At 41.0% G+C, this 16,126-nt stretch overlaps 1 protein-coding gene across 1 annotated transcript in view; it reads left to right on the forward strand.

Annotated features, from left to right (window-relative positions):
• The window catches only part of LOC121528762 (protein shisa-6), a 210,357-nt gene that overhangs the window by 154,902 nt on the left and 39,329 nt on the right, over nt 1–16,126 (forward strand). The window contains exons 6-7 of the mRNA XM_041816340.1: nt 11,302–11,364; nt 13,394–13,414. Of these exons, the coding sequence (XP_041672274.1) occupies nt 11,302–11,364; nt 13,394–13,414 (84 nt within the window). The remainder of the gene's footprint in view (nt 1–11,301; nt 11,365–13,393; nt 13,415–16,126) is intronic.

Raw genomic sequence — 16,126 nt, forward strand, 5'->3', positions numbered from 1 at the left:
CTGTTCATGGAAAGTCAAGAGCCTGCAGCCAATCACGCTCACACAGGCACAAAGTACAAAGATACGGTGACGAGGACGTTCACTTGTTGGACAGAATGCACATTGTTAGAAATCGATGCTCCGACGGTTTCCCACATGCCTCTCAGCTTGTGACCACTATTGATTCTGCGGATGCTTTTTAGCCTCGGTGCAGGTTCAAGGTGCTCTGTGGCGGGCTCAGCACGCCGCCTCTCCCGTCTGCGGTTTATGAATGTGATGTTTGAAGGTGTGATGTGAAACAAAATGCCACACCAAATGTCACATTACTGACTCACTTCTGTGCCATCTGGATGCTATTATGCAAACTCACCAAGGAGGTATTCTCCAGAGATCACATGGTTGATGTGAGGAATCGTCCCGCGGAGGGGAGGGGCAGCAGAGGAACGTGTCCGAGACTCTGCAGCCCGAGGATCGCTGATATTTGGTTGATTCAGACGGTGAATCTGAGTGACACAGCGCCATATTATCCACAGAGTGAGAGAAAAACATCCTCTTAGCAATTTAAATAGGAAACTCTTTTTAACCCGACACCCTGGAGAGCACGTCAGTCATTGAAGAACAAACCCACGGTATAATTAGAGAGAGGATGTGGCTCTGAATCTGTCTTTATCTGCCAATTTACTGAAATGAAGACACCCACTGCTGGAGTAAGTGTATCAGACAGACAGTATACTAACACAGAAAAACGTCTGCATCTTTTTAAAGAGCTGATCTAATTCTTCATCTTCTATCAGGGATGTTTCAGACTGGGTGCGTGGCAGCAGTGTAATGACTGTGTGACTGCTTGATTTTCATTTTGGCGCTGCATATTTTTAATTTCAGTCTCAGTTTTAGTCTTTGCATTTTAGTTTTAGTCACACTTCTGCCATTTCTACCCTTTTAGATGAGCTGTAAGATACTACTCTGCCCTCCCTGAACGTTCCTCTTTAGTTTGGCAGATAGATAAACATTTCTCAGTGAAATGAGGGACCGTTTCTCCGTGATTTGGCCGTTTATTAAGACCTCACACACAGAGGCACTTCCTTCTGTAAAACTGTAAAATAACAGAGAATATAGTTTGTCACTAGACAGACCTAAAATAACATTTTCACTGTAACCAAACTGTATTACACACCTTAACATGATGCTCTGTAAAGCTGGCATGCCATCTGCTATCTTCTCACACAAAGTCCAAAAAGGTCCGTTAGCTTGATGCTAACACATAAGAGAAAATCATATTTATGGGCTAACAAAAATTAGCGTTGCGTTCGTGGTTATTTTCTATCCACCTTATTCCTAGCCCCCATGATTCTTTGCGTGGGACGGGACAATATTATTATTTCTCTGCCCTTCTAAAGAGTACAAAGTGACGACATGACCTCTGATAACCTAGACGAGCATATTCAGCTAACTTCATTAGCTTCATATCAGTATAGTTTTGTTTACTGAGTTTGGACACCACCCTCACAGAACATTTCTAGTTTGTGGGGTTGATGAAATCCTTGTTCTACCAACTAATCCCTCTTAAAATGTGGGAATTATTTTAATAAAGTTATCTGTGACTAAAGTCGTCAGCTCTTCAGTTTGGTAAATGTCAAGTTTTAAATTAATGATGAAGTAATATTGAAAGAATTACATTTCAAATGCATTTAAACAGTGAACAGCATGTTTAAACCACTGCTGTTAGAGACGTATACCGTCTTTAACTTTGTCATGTAAGCAATACCACGAAGGAAGTAACAGGTACTGAGCATTACAACAAACTTTATTTAAACATTCAGCTCATTTAACTTTATTTAGTTAACAAAAATGATTTATTGTTTATTGCAGCAAATGTACAGTGCTTAACAAATGTATTAGACCACCTGTCATACCTGTCTCAGAGACCATCCAGCATCATGAAGTGCTTTAATGCGGACTCTTTCATTTTCAGTCAGCTCTCCACGTTTTACCATTTTGAACAGGAATGAGGAATTTCAAACTGAATTCACCCAAATGTGAGCCGGCTCACTGGGCTTCTCTGAGAAGTCAGAAATGAATCAAGCATAACATTCAACCACTAAAACTCATTTTTCTGTTCAGGAATGACAGTAAATAACTATAATTTGACATATAAATCAAGAAATATTAATGTGCTTTACTATTTTTTCAGTTTTTTTTGTAAATCAGTAAAATTGAAAATTCGTGGATAACAATAATAATTCTATATTAGCATTAAAAATATCATTTGGGTTAAAGAGCTTCTACATATTGGTGTATTAACCATTGCAGAGACATAAAAATGATTTTGGTAATTACCAGTGCTGTTGATTTAGGGCAGCTGTGGCAGAAACCTTACTTTGGTTAGGGTTAGGGTGGTCTAATACATTTGTTAAGCTCTGTGTATTTATTTCAGAACAACCACTGTTGACACTAAATCACTTTAGTGAGCCCTTAAAAGAATCGCGTTTTGCTTTTATTGTTGCTGTCCTGGAAGTTCAGCCCATATTCATAGCTACAGTAGACCCCCAGGAATAATGTGGTATTCACCTTATTTACAGCTTACAGTACAAACAATGTCAACATGTGAGCACAAAAATATATTTACATTTATAAATTTGCGGTAAATTCCTATCAAACTGTCGTTTGTAGTTAGCGTCTATCGTTAGCTGCTGTATTAAAATACATGTATTTATGTACATCCGCCTTAGCAGCGGGAGTTTCGCCCATATTCAGAGTTACAGCAGCGGCCCCAGGAATACGGTGGACGGAAACAGAAACTTAAATCACACATTTTCATCACTCAGCCTCATAAGTAGTCCTAAATAACCACACCTACAGGCTTATGTTTCCAGCACTCTTTAAAAGTAAACTTAAAACTGCTAGCTCATTAGCTGACTTCAGCCAGCCACTCAGCTGCATCCTCCTGCTTCTCTCTGAGCTAAACTACGGTAGCCGTGAAAGGCCAAAAAAGTCAAACAAAAAGACACAGCTTGGCTACATACAGAACTGTTATAATGCCATTAAAAGCTCTTAGAGGGCGGCCCAGAAACAGAGTCCGTACGTGTTGGACTGGCTATGGTAGCCGGGTATGGTGGTCGGATCGAGGTCAGTGCAGGTTTTTACTTCTGTAAAGTTAGCAGTCCCAGTAAGCATGAAGCAGGAAGAGCTCTCACTGAGATTTATGGTACCGTGGTGCTCGAGCCAATCAGCATCCTGCTGGCTCTGGGAGTCTTAGGGCCAGATTGTGCTTCGAACCTTGGTTGAATATGGTTAATTGGCCCCCAGATCACAGACGGATCACTGAGCCTGGCCGACCCGGTTCTTAATGAGCGTCTTCTCTTTGGACCGTTCAGCTGGGTTCATCTCTCTGGACCCCTCAGAAAGTCTCTGAGTGGAATCAGCAGATCGAGACCAAACTTCTCACAGATCAAGAACCCTGTCGGTCCATTTCCTGGTTCTTAAAGATCACTTTAAGAGAAATCCAGAGAGCTGGGCCCTCTTTTAAAGAAGAGCATACAGCGTAATGAGGACCCTTGTTGGTGGGACAGGTTTCTTTCATTGAAGTCTGTCCTGTCAGTGGATTTAGAGAGTTGAAGTGCATAGATCTTTGCTGTGCAGGTTCCTCTGCTTGGCCTGTGTCTGTATCTAAATGTCCTTGTTGGATGATGACACTCAGCACATGTAAATACAGCCTGTTTACATGTTAGCCATGTTAGCCAACATGGCTGACAGCAGCTCAGTCACAGCAAAACTGGTTCAAAATATAAGGCTGTGCAATCTGCCTCTTTAATTTCAGATAATCAAACGCTGATGCAGCACGCAGGGTTGAATTATTTTTCAGTGCACAGCCTTTCCTAAACTTTACATTCCAACCAGAGAGAAAACTAACCAAGAAATGATGTTTAACCTTGATCCTCATCAATAATAGTCATTAGAGCAGTCATCCTTTTCTTGTTGTGATTTTACAAACTGTTTTATGCCTTTATTTAGAGGATGGAACAGTGGAGAGAGTAGGAACGGCATCTGGAGAAGGAGCCACATGCTGAATTTCAAACTCGATGTTGCTTCAAGAAAGACATCCTGGGACGCACAGACATAACCACTACACCGCCAGCACCCAGTATCTTCATTTCTTACTGTCAGTGTTTTTTAGAGCACTGCTTCACCTAAGAGGTTAACAGCTCAAACTGCTTACAGTCTACAGTCCACACAAAGAAACAGAGATGTTCGTTAAATGTGGAGAGTAAAATGATCAGGCAGGCATATATATATATATATATATATATATATATATATATATATATATATATATATATATATATATATATAAATTCCATTTTACTGTAATATATATTTTTCCCCCAGAGATATTTCTGTCAAACACAGCAAACATTCAAGTGTCTTATTTTTTTAGTATAGTTTACAAAAATCCTACTATTCTACTTTTTTATATTTTTCATTTTCAACACAAAAACAAGAAAAAAAATTATCACTTTATAATTACATGTATGTATTAATTATCATTGTTGTTATCATTATTATTATTGTATTATTATTATTATTATTATTATTATTATTATTATGACTACTACTACTACTACTATTATTACTATAATTACTATTATTACTATGATTATCATCATAATTATTATTTTTTTTATTATTAATAAATTATTATTTCATTGTTATTATATTATCATTTTTATTAATGTTATTATTATCATCATTATTATTATAATTATTATTATTAATACTACTGCTACTACTACTACTAATACTGCTTATGTTATAATATTATTATTTTATTAGTATAATATTATCATTGTTATTATAATAAAAATAATAATAATAATTATTATTATTATTATTTATAATAATAATTATCATTATTATTATTATTGTTATTATTATTATAAATGTATTATTTTATTAATTTATTAATTTATTAATATTATTGTTACTATTATTATTATTATTATTATTAATATTATTAAAATTACTATTATTATTATTTTTTGTTATTATTATCATTATTATTATTATTATTATCATTATCATTATTATTATTATTATTATTATCATTATCATTATTATTATTATTATCATTATCATTATTATTATTATTATATTCACCGCTTTAGTTTAGCAATTGATCTCAAATTTGCAAAGTGAGCCAAAAATAATCCCACTTGGATATTTTTTTCAGAACGATTCCTCCCTAGTTTAATTTGTTAGGCATTGCTCTTCTTAGAATATAAAATGATTAATTCTTGTTTGTTGAATTATACATAAGATGAGCACCCTGAAATAATCACATATTTAATGGTGATATCGGGGAAAACTGCCATTACATTATATTTAACATCCTTCAGCTGTTCTTCAGACTGAACCAGGCTCACCTTCAGTGTTAGGCACTCAGCTGTTTTCATGTTTGGATGGACAACACTGGCTGTGGATGACGGTGGCGTCATTGAAAACACGATTAGCGTGAGACCAGACTAAAGAATTATGGGTAAAAATGATTCATACAGATTCTTCTGCGTGCACTGAGAGGTACGGTCACTGCCCTGGTTTAGATCCCTCTGCTGTAGTCCAGCTCTGGTCTAAATAATGAGTGGAGAGGTCGACAGATCCAGACACACGTGTTTGACTTCATGGGTCCTCTAATCACCGGACTGAAAGGAACGGGTTCACTGTCAGTATGGACGTGCTTTTTGCTGTAGAATAACTGAACATCAGAATTAAACTAGGACCAACCATCAGGAGTGTGTGAGTGTTCAGAGTGTGTTTGTTTGACTCTGAACGTCTCCTGCTGGTTGAACTTCATATCTGCTGTGTGTAGCTGGCAGGAGCAGCTGATGGTGTGGGCTGGAGTGGGTTTGTGTTCTTGTTTTTGTCGTAGATTTTTCCTGAGAGACAAAACACAGAGTTCAGTCAAACATCCGTGACCCTCTCTTATGTAACTGCTTCTTGTACACAGACCTGCTGATTTAGTTCCAGAGAGGAGGTTAGTTAAATAATTACACTCACAAAGAATAGAGATCGGATAGTAAATGCTTTTTTAAAATGCAAATATTAAAAGCTTTAAAGGCCTCGCTGCATCATGGTTGCACAGCTGACAGACGTGCTGGTATGAAACTGCTGAACTTTCAGAGACTGGGGAACTCATCTTCCTCTGTTCAAGTATCTGACATGAACACATCTATCTTTATAGCTCAAACAAATATTGAACGCCCCCCCCACAGACACGTTCAGTAGTGTGACAGATGTAAATGAAGGTTTTCAGCAGTCAGCTCTAATGCATTTTTAAACAGGCACAGCAGCAGACAGCAAAAGAAGCAGTCGCAGCATCAACACTCGTCGGCGAGGACTCCATCCATCGCTGCCTCCTCCTCCGTAACCCCACACACACTCGCTCCTACACACTGCTGAGAATGGCTGTCATTCATCAACTTTTCTCAGTACAATGGGCTCAGTAAAGGTCCCATCTTTCAACTCAAGCACCTCCACAGTGCAGAGCCAGCCCAGCACTCTGCATCACACACACACACACACCCCTGCTCGGCACGGCGGACCAACTGTTGGCTCAAACTGGGGGTTATTCTCCGTGCTGGAAGTGAAACGCCTCAGCTCTCACTAATGACGACACAGATGACAGATAGTGCTGACTACAGATCCAGGTTTCGGTGATCCTCTTACTGTTCTCTCTAACATACTTTGTCCAACTATTCATACAAATACAAACACACAAGAACAGTTAAGCCACAGAGTCAGAATGGTGTGTGTCGGGTCCAGCCTTTGAGCTGTGGACTGCAGAATGGGCCGGGTGTTTGAGTGTCCCACACCACAGAAGAGGCTGATCCAGCCAGCCATGTAGAAGTCATGATCCATGAACGGTGCCTACACGGCAAAAACTCAAAACCTCACCAAGTATATTTCTCTCAATTCTAGTCAAAATATCTCCTTTCATTTAAAACAAGACACAAAGATCTAAAGAGTTACATTTCAGTAAACTATGAGCTTGTTTTTAGACAGTACATCTGGACTATCTAGATAAGGGAACCTGTCTTAAAATATCTGATGATTTGACATTGCAGAAGGTTTTTAAGCTGCTGTGTAATTTGTAAAAGATGAGTTATCTTGTTTCAACAATGAGATTTAACTTAAATGAAGAAAACAAATCAGATCAACAAGATAGAGACAGCCTGGAGAACTATGATGGCAGAAAAAGTGCTTCCTAAAACAAGACAGGAATGCTGATTCAAGACATTTTGTCTGGAAATACCAGTTTATAATCTTATTTTAAGTGGGTGCTGGGCTCAGATGGAGAACAGTGTAACTTTTATAAAACTTTAAATGAGTAACACTTGAAACAAAGGGGATGCCACTTCTCAGCATCAGAGCCTTATTATGAGACACAAAACTTCCCAACACTGGTTAAACATAGCTGAGAATGAGTTTTCTAAGCTAGTTTTGGTGGGGGCCATATTATGCAAAAACCCTTTTTCAGGCTTTTCTAACAAAAATATGAGCCCTGGTCAGTCCACAATCCCGTCAAGTACCAGAAAAATCCATTCCCTCCCCCCTCTCTTTCACCACCTTTCAGAAAAAGTGTGCTGAAACAAGCCGTTCTCAGATTTTCCCCTCATGATGTCATGTGGGGAGTTAGCCCCGCCCCCAGGTTTGGTTGGCCCTCCCTGCTCTGAAGAAAGTTGAGATGCTGGATAGCTCAGTGGGTTATTCTGCCGACTACGGCCTGGGAGACTGATGGTTCAACTCCCAGTCAGGTCCCTAACTTTGGATAAAAGTGTCTGTAACATCAGGAGAGCCACATCCATTTCCTCAGAGGGGTGTGGTCAGGGGCGGAGTCAGACAGCTAATTAACTTTTAAAGCCACAGACACAGAAACAGCTGGTTCTGAGCAGGGCTGAAACAGAGAAGCTTTTAGACATGCAGAAATCAATACTGGAGTGTTTCTCCAGTAAAAAACCTCACAGGCGTGTTTAGGTGACCTCTGAGACTGATGTAAACTCGTCTTACAGGGTAAAACACGTGACCTTTAAGCCAACTTTTATCTCGTAAGGCTTGAATAAAATGTCTAATTTCAAGAAATCTTATCAAGAGAATTTTCACTTGTTCCATTGGCAGATTTTTTTGCTTATTACAAGCATGGAATACTTGTTTTATTTTATTCTTTTTTTTTTTTTTTTTTACTTTTTTAAGAGTGGCCTTTTTTCCAGTGTATCTGTTGCCAACAGGGGGAGCTGTGACTAAATGATTGTGGGCCACGTCTTTGCTTTTCATCATCCCATATCCATGGTAGAGGAAATCAGTGTGATGTTCTTCAGAGTGGAGGTCTCAGCTGATCTTCAGTACAAGGAGCAGGAGCTCCATGGAAATCACATCTGGAACCACTGCCTTAAAATGTGACTATTAAAAATGTGGAAATGGAGGAAAAGCCATCATGGTGGATTTAATGGTTAAGAGGCTTATTTGAACCGCACAGAGCTGGACTCACAGAGGAGGCCTCAGGCAGAATGTTACCCAGGTACAGGATACCTGCCGGGGGCAGAGGTGAAAAGTCAATTACAAATGTCTCCTGTCTCTATCTGTGCAGCACAGGCCCATAACATCCTCTGATCTGCATGGTTGATATGTAAATAGTGAGTGCTGGTGGTGAAGAAAAACATCATTCACAAGTGTAGACCCCAGCTGCTGCCATGGCTCTCTTCTTCTTGGTGGATTTGCAAACCAACTGTGTGCATACTGCCACCTACTGTGTACACATGCAAGTGTAATCAGGCCCAGAGCAACGCTACTGAAGTGAAGCAGACCGGCGGGACACGGTACGGGACAATCAGAGTAATTTCCTCCAGAAGATGGCGTTATTGCAGCACCTGTTTGAGTTCATTTGTTTTGTTGTAAAATGAACATGAAGTCAAACTAAAGCCACTGATGCCTCAAACTGCCAGTCACAGTGGAGGGTAAATGAAAAGTAGTGTAACAGAGTGATATATGATGGACAACAGCTCAGTTTGAGTCCCGTCACTAGCATGGTTAACCCCCAATTTCCATATACAGCGTGCACGCCGCGGAAAGCAAATCATACAGCGGAGCACTTCGCTCCCTCTCTAGTCTCTCAGAGCATTTCCATACCCGGCGCTCCAGACCGGCAGCGGCCCGTGCCTGGACCAACACCTGTTTCAAATACACTGCAGGTCTATTTCAGCGCCGGCTGCTGCCAAACCTCGTAAATTCACCGTCGTTCAGAAAGCACCAACCATGGAAGTCACAAGCATAGAACATCCGGTTCTTTCAAAATAAGACGCAAAGCACGGAGTCCTGATCGTAAATCATCTCTATATCAACATTATGTCTCATCCTGCAGCAAGAGCGAAGGGTCACCGAGAGGTCAGCGGGTCACAGAGCTACACCGGCGCTATTGACAAGGGAAAGTTAAATTTGGGGGATATTTAGCCAAAGAATTTCACATAAAACCACAGATCCTTTAAGCAAAAATCAACCTTTTAACTTCCTGATGTCCTCACCCAATGGAGGAAGCAATAATATCATGGACTTATACCAGAAAGGACGATAAATGAAACCCAAAAGGTAAACTAGCCGCTGTTGACACACTTTTCCTGTGTGAACTTGCAGTTCTCCCGTGATCTTTTCCTGCTGATCAGGACTGTCCGCTGCGCTCTAGACACGCTTCCAGTGGGCGGGCTCGCTCTCCTTCGGTCAGAGCAAACCCGCGGCGCTTCGGTAAGCAGCGCGCACGCTGTATATGGAAATTGGAGGTAACTCTGACTACAGAGCAGGTAACAATCTGAACATCGTCCACTCATGTCTGTGTGATGAGCATGCAGCACAGCCATCAGGTCTATCACTCTACCAGTCTGACGTTTGTGATAACGGCTAATGGCCCCCCTCGGGTTGTATTTAGCCCAGAGCTGCAGCACTTCTGAACAACTGTTTTAGAGGTGTGTTTTAATGGATGAGCCCAGGATGATTCGAGAAGGTGGGCTGTGGCATTAAGTGAGGTCAGAGAAGTAGCCATAAACCCTGTAGCTCTGTACACGCAACGCTATCACTGCTAAAGCTAAATCAGTGATGCAGCACAGGTCCTTCACAATAAAAGTCTGTATTTGTTTTGTTTGAGTGTGTTGATTGTGAACGCCCACATCAGGAAATGCTCATCACAGTTTTAGGGGGGAGGGGGGCTGCAACATTTAAATGTGTTATGCCTACACCAGAAAATATGCTGATATAAAGTTAAGGCCTTCTCCCCAGCTCTGAACTTCTGACACTGATGTTTAGATTCTCCATCAACACCTTTCATCTGTTTGCTTCTGCTCTAAACCATTCATGAGTTTCCAGCTTCTTAGATTTAGAAATGGTTGCTAAGGCTCATGGGTATTGTAGTCCTTCACCTTGTCTAACCAAATCTTGACTAGTTTCGCTCTGATATGTTGTGAGTTTGTGGCGTCAGGGATCCTGTTGTTGGTTTTGTTGCAGGGATGTCCTGCTGCTGTGTGTGCATGCATCCATGCATTAGCAGTGAACATGAATTTAGAAGTTCCCTGTGCAAATAAAGAGTCAAAACATTGCAAACATGTTCTACTTTGCACATTAGTGCACCCTCCACCGCGGTGTGTGATCTAGTTTCATATTTTGATGCATTTTCTTCCTAAAAGCAAAAATATGACAAAGTGTCTCCTCTGTTTCTCGATGCCTGGTGTTGAAGTGAAGACTCTCATCTGAGCTTTCTTTTGAAAGATGAATGTGGAGTTTAATGTTGAATCTGTGTCTTTAATATTGAATCATGTAATCTCCACAGATTATGAGTTCTGTATGATGTGGGGCATGGTACCATGAATATTGTATACTGCTCTGTTTTAATGCTTTGCCTCTTTTTCATCCTGCTGTAGCGTCTTGATTTCTGTTTGATGCTAACATGTTTTACAGGGCGATGCTGCGGTGACAGCTGACTCTGCTCTACTTACAATCATCCCACAAACTCTCTCATCTATATTTATGTGCATTTGCTTAGATTTGAGGAAATTAAAGGGATATTTCACCCACGAAACAAGTTTGTGGAATCATGATGCGGTTTTATAATGTGTGCCATAAAAGTAAATTTAAAGCACACATTTGTCTGTGTGATATCACAGTTATGCTTCAGAATTGAATATTTTGGGGGATTTATCTCTTTAATTGTGGCCCTCCCGCTGCTAACAGTCTGTATTTGTGCTTCCTCATGGATGCTGAACAGATGTTTCATTGCTTTTGTCATTGCAGGTACTCATCAGCACAACTATAACCATGTGGCTTTAGGTAGCCCCACACGCACACCTAAGAATGGTAAGAGAAACCAGCAGAGAGAAGGGATTCTCAGTGTAGCTCAGAGTTTGAGCTTTAGGCTTTCACTCCAATACGCTGCTTGACACGGACGTGTGAAAAAGCCCTTGACACGGTCCTCTTTTCAATTCGCCTCGATCCATTCTGTTATTGAAAATGAGGCTTTTTCTGCCTGAGATTGAATCATAGAAGTGTCACGTCTCATAGTCATGAACATTTCTCTGGGAGCGGGTCGCTGTCCGTCTCCATTTTAAAGGGAATAAAATTGGCTGAGGATCGACTTAATGTTCTGTCGAGGTCAGGCCGTCCTCTGGTTGACGGAGCGTGTGCAACCTGCCGCGTTCCCCGCTGTTAGAACGAAAGTTATCACCGCAACCTCCTGCTCCCTGTGAGCGTTTTATTACTGATGCCATGCAGCTGTTTGTGGGAGTCTGCTCAAGAGAAATGGACTTGTGCAAAAATTACTGAGTAAAAGTAGAAGAATAAGAAGTCCTGAACTATTGAAGGTGGTCAGAATCCTGGATAATGCAATACTTTGTGATACTGCATGTTTTCAAATGACATAGTCTCTGCTGTTTCAGGGATTTTAGGACCAAAACTACGTCTTTTTCATCAGGATCCACACACAAATGCAGACAAACTCCTGCACAATGTCTAAGCTGCACTTAAAAACAACATCGTTGCTTAGGTACAACAACATTGCCAGTGTTCTGCTTCACTTTCGTCCATGTGGCTCCAGCTTCTGTCCCAAAGATGTATCATTGGGGCCTCCTTAAAAGAAAATCAGAACGATATTAAAACATTAAAGCAACTAGAGTCATTAGATCAGGAATTAGATGTAATATTAGGAGAATAAAGTTTGAAAAAGCAATCCTTTCAGAGATAAAAGTCCATTTTAGAGGACTGAAGTCATTCTGAGCATTAAATGATAGTTTTAGCTGTGGATGGATCATATTTCATACAGACTAGGAATACAGAAGACTCATACGTCTCCTGCACTAAAATGAGAGACCTGGATCATCTATAGACTTTACACTGAAAAAATGAAAACTTCATATTTTGTTAAAAATCAAAAATATTTTCATCAGAATGAGAATTCTAAAAAGACTCAATGATACTGAAACTAATTCCAAATATAGCTGAATAACTTGTGATTTTATTCTCACATCATTACTCTCCCAATATTAGGACTTTAGCTTTAAACTCTATGTGCATGTCTTACTAACAGAGCAGAAGAGGTGACACTTTCATAACGGCACAAAAAAAAAAACAACCTAGCAACGTTTCAGAACCAACAGCAAGGTTTTTATTGCAAATCAGACCACATGCAGGAGTTTGCAGAAAATGATTTTATGCAGTACATAAAATATTGGATAATCAAAGTTTATATTCCTGGTATCTGACAACCTGAGGTATTTTTCCTTCTCTACCTCCCACCTGTGTTTGCCATGAGCCTGAGGTTGCAGACGTGCAGCAGCTGCTTTTGGACGATGAAGGTGGAGGCTGAAGAGAGAGAGAGAGCAGAGATAAAAGGAGAGAAACGCCGAATATTCACGGCCATCTCTATTTATTAAATCCCTCTCATCTCTCCATTTGATTTAAATTCTGTTTGTTTCAACAAAACCATGAAATAATGACTAGCCTGCTCTCAGGCTGAGCTCTGCAGACCCTTCTTATGGGCATGAAGAGCGTGTGGTCCTTCCATGCACGCTCACAGATAAGCAAACTGTAGAGAAAGCCTTGAAGATGTGTGGCAAACATAAAACGTTCAATTCAACAACACATCTGAGGCAGACTCTGACGCCCTGAAAGGATTCAAATTTCACTGAGTTGTTCTGATAAAACCGGGCGAGTGCAGCCAGCCGCCGATGTAAAGCTGCTAATCAGGAGCAGAAAGCAGACGCTGCTTTGATCGGGGTTTTTCAGCGAGGTGTTGTCTGTTAACGTCCTGCTAACAATGGAGTTGTAGTTTTTGGTCTTCTCCACATCAACATGTTTCTGAAATATTTGTTTTTCCACTTGGGTTTGGTAGCTCACCGGTCTTTGAGGCGTGGTAAGTCTGACACTCACGCATCTGATTCAGAGTCATTCATGACATCCCAGCACACGCGTGTCAACACATACACGTCAAACCAGCCCCGCCTGTGTGTCGTCCTCTCCTCCACCTCAGCCTGTGTGTTTGCAGACCTGATTAATGAGGCTCGGACTACGTTCTTGCTGTCTGTTTGCACCTGTGACAAGGCTTTAATGAAAACGCCATTGAATCTGACGCTAATGTGCAGAAATAAAAGAGAAGAAGAGATCTGGTAATACTTTCCACAGTTCAATGCATGGACCCGAAACATTCAGTATTTTGTCTTTAACATAGAATCTCCCAACCCACTGCCTATCAGCACTGAAGGTCTGACTCACTAAAAATGGACTGCAGCCACTAATGGATCCAACATTTGTGCTTAATAATCCTGCTATCTGCTCCATCTCAAGGTCTGACTGACAAAACACATCACTGCAATAACATAGGGCCTATAAAGGTGAGCTGCAGCGCAGGTGAGGTCTTTGCCCCCAGGCAAAGACAAACAGGAGTCTCCTCATCAGTTTGTTTCAATCAGTCAAACTTATTTTCTTTCAGTTAACAAAGCTGCAGAGCTGCAGAGCTGCAGTCTAGCCAGCCATGCTAGTTTTCTTTTATTTCACATGAGTGACTGTCAGATCTAAATACAGCCTAATATGTGCTGGGACAAGCTTTAACGTAAAAATAAAAACATGTCTGTGCCGTACTGCTTTAAATTCATGGTTTGATTTCTTCATTGGTTTGATATTCTCCTAGACCCAGATATCTGCCGGCACTGAGGGACTCAGAGAGAGGACAGAGGGGGGTAATGTCACCATGGTGCCCTAATGTCACCTTACAAACTAGATACAGTTGTGCTATTTCATAAAGCACCCTCTATGGAGACCGGGGACCCCCACTGTACCTGAAGGTGTTTGAACACAGCCATGCACAATTCAGAATAGTCATGTGGAGACAAGGCCGTCCATAAAGGGGGATAAATGGGAGAGCTTTCTGGAGCCCAGCCAAACTGGGAGACCATTGAGGTCAGTAAACTCCTGGACCATTAAAGTTGAGCCAAGATATCCATACTTCATATTTAACCTGAAAAAATAACCACTCCTATCAAAGAAAAAAAAATACTTTTTTAATCATTTGTGTAGTAAAAAGCCTTCTTAAAAATGTAAGTAAGTGTCAACAACAACTATAGATGGGAAAAATGGGTTAAAGTGGCAAAAATAGAATAAAGTGGTGGAAGGGTTTAAATTTCACATGAGTGACTGTCAGATCTAAATACAGCCTAATATGTGCTGGGACAAGCTTTAACGTAAAAATAAAAACATGTCTGTGCCGTACTGCTTTAAATTCATGGTTTGATTTCTTCATTGGTTTGATATTCTCCTAGACCCAGATATCTGCCGGCACTGAGGACTCAGAGAGAGGACAGAGGGGGTAATGTCACCATGGTGCCCTAATGTCACCTTACAAACTAGATACAGTTGTGCTATTTCATAAAGCACCCTCTATGGAGACCGGGACCCCACTGTACCTGAAGGTGTTTGAACACAGCCATGCACAATTCAGAATAGTCATGTGGAGACAAGGTCCATCCATAAAGGGGATAAATGGGAGAGGTCCATTCTCTGGAGCCCAGCCAAACTGGGAGACCATTGAGGTCAGTAAACTCCTGGACCATTAAAGTTGAGTCCAAGATATCCATACTTCATATTTAACCTGGGTAAGGGGTCCACTTCTCTATCAAAGGGTCCATTCTCTGGGTTTATAGGGGTCCATTTGTGTAGTAAAAGGTCCATTCTTAAAAATGTAAGTAAGTGTCCAACAACTATAGATGGGTCCATTCTCTGGGTTAAAGTGGTCCATAGAATAAAGTGGTGGAAGGGTTTAAAACTGGCAAAACTTGGCTAAAATTTACAGGAGAAAGCAATGAAAACAGGTCAAAATGTAAACATGGGTTTAAAGTGGTCCATCTGGGTTTATAGGGGTCCATTCTCTGGGTTTATCAGGGTCCATTCTCTGGGTTTATCAGGGTCCATTCTCTGGGTTTATAGGGGTCCATTCTCTGGGTTTATCAGGGTCCATTCTCTGGGTTTATAGGGGTCTATTCTCTGGGTTTATAGGGGTCCATTCCCTGGGTTTATAGGGGTCCATTCTCTGGGTTTATCAGGGTCCATTCTCTGGGTTTATAGGGGTCCATTCTCTGGGTTTATAGGGGTCCATTCTCTGGGTTTATCAGGGTCCATTCTCTGGGTTTATAGGGGTCCATTCTCTGGGTTTATAGGGGTCCATTCTCTGGGTTTATCAGGGTCCATTCTCTGGGTTTATAGGGGTCCATTCTCTGGGTTTATCAGGGTCCATTCTCTGGGTTTATAGGGGTCCATTCTCTGGGTTTATAGGGGTCCATTCTCTGGGTTTATAGGGGTCCATTCTCTGGGTTTATAGGGGTCCATTCTCTGGGTTTATCAGGGTCCATTCTCTGGGTTTATAGGGGTCCATTCTCTGGGTTTATAGGGGTCCATTCTCTGGGTTTATAGGGGTCCATTCTCTGGGTTTATCAGGGTCCATTCTCTGGGTTTATAGGGGTCCATTCTCTGGGTTTATCAGGGTCCATTCTCTGGGTTTATAGGGGTCCATTCTCTGGGTTTATAGGGGTCCATTCTCTGGGTTTATCAGGGTCCATTCTCTGGGTTTATAGGG

The sequence above is a fragment of the Cheilinus undulatus genome, linkage group 20 (assembly GCF_018320785.1).
Source record: "Cheilinus undulatus linkage group 20, ASM1832078v1, whole genome shotgun sequence".
Taxonomy (NCBI): Eukaryota; Metazoa; Chordata; class Actinopteri; order Labriformes; family Labridae; genus Cheilinus; species Cheilinus undulatus.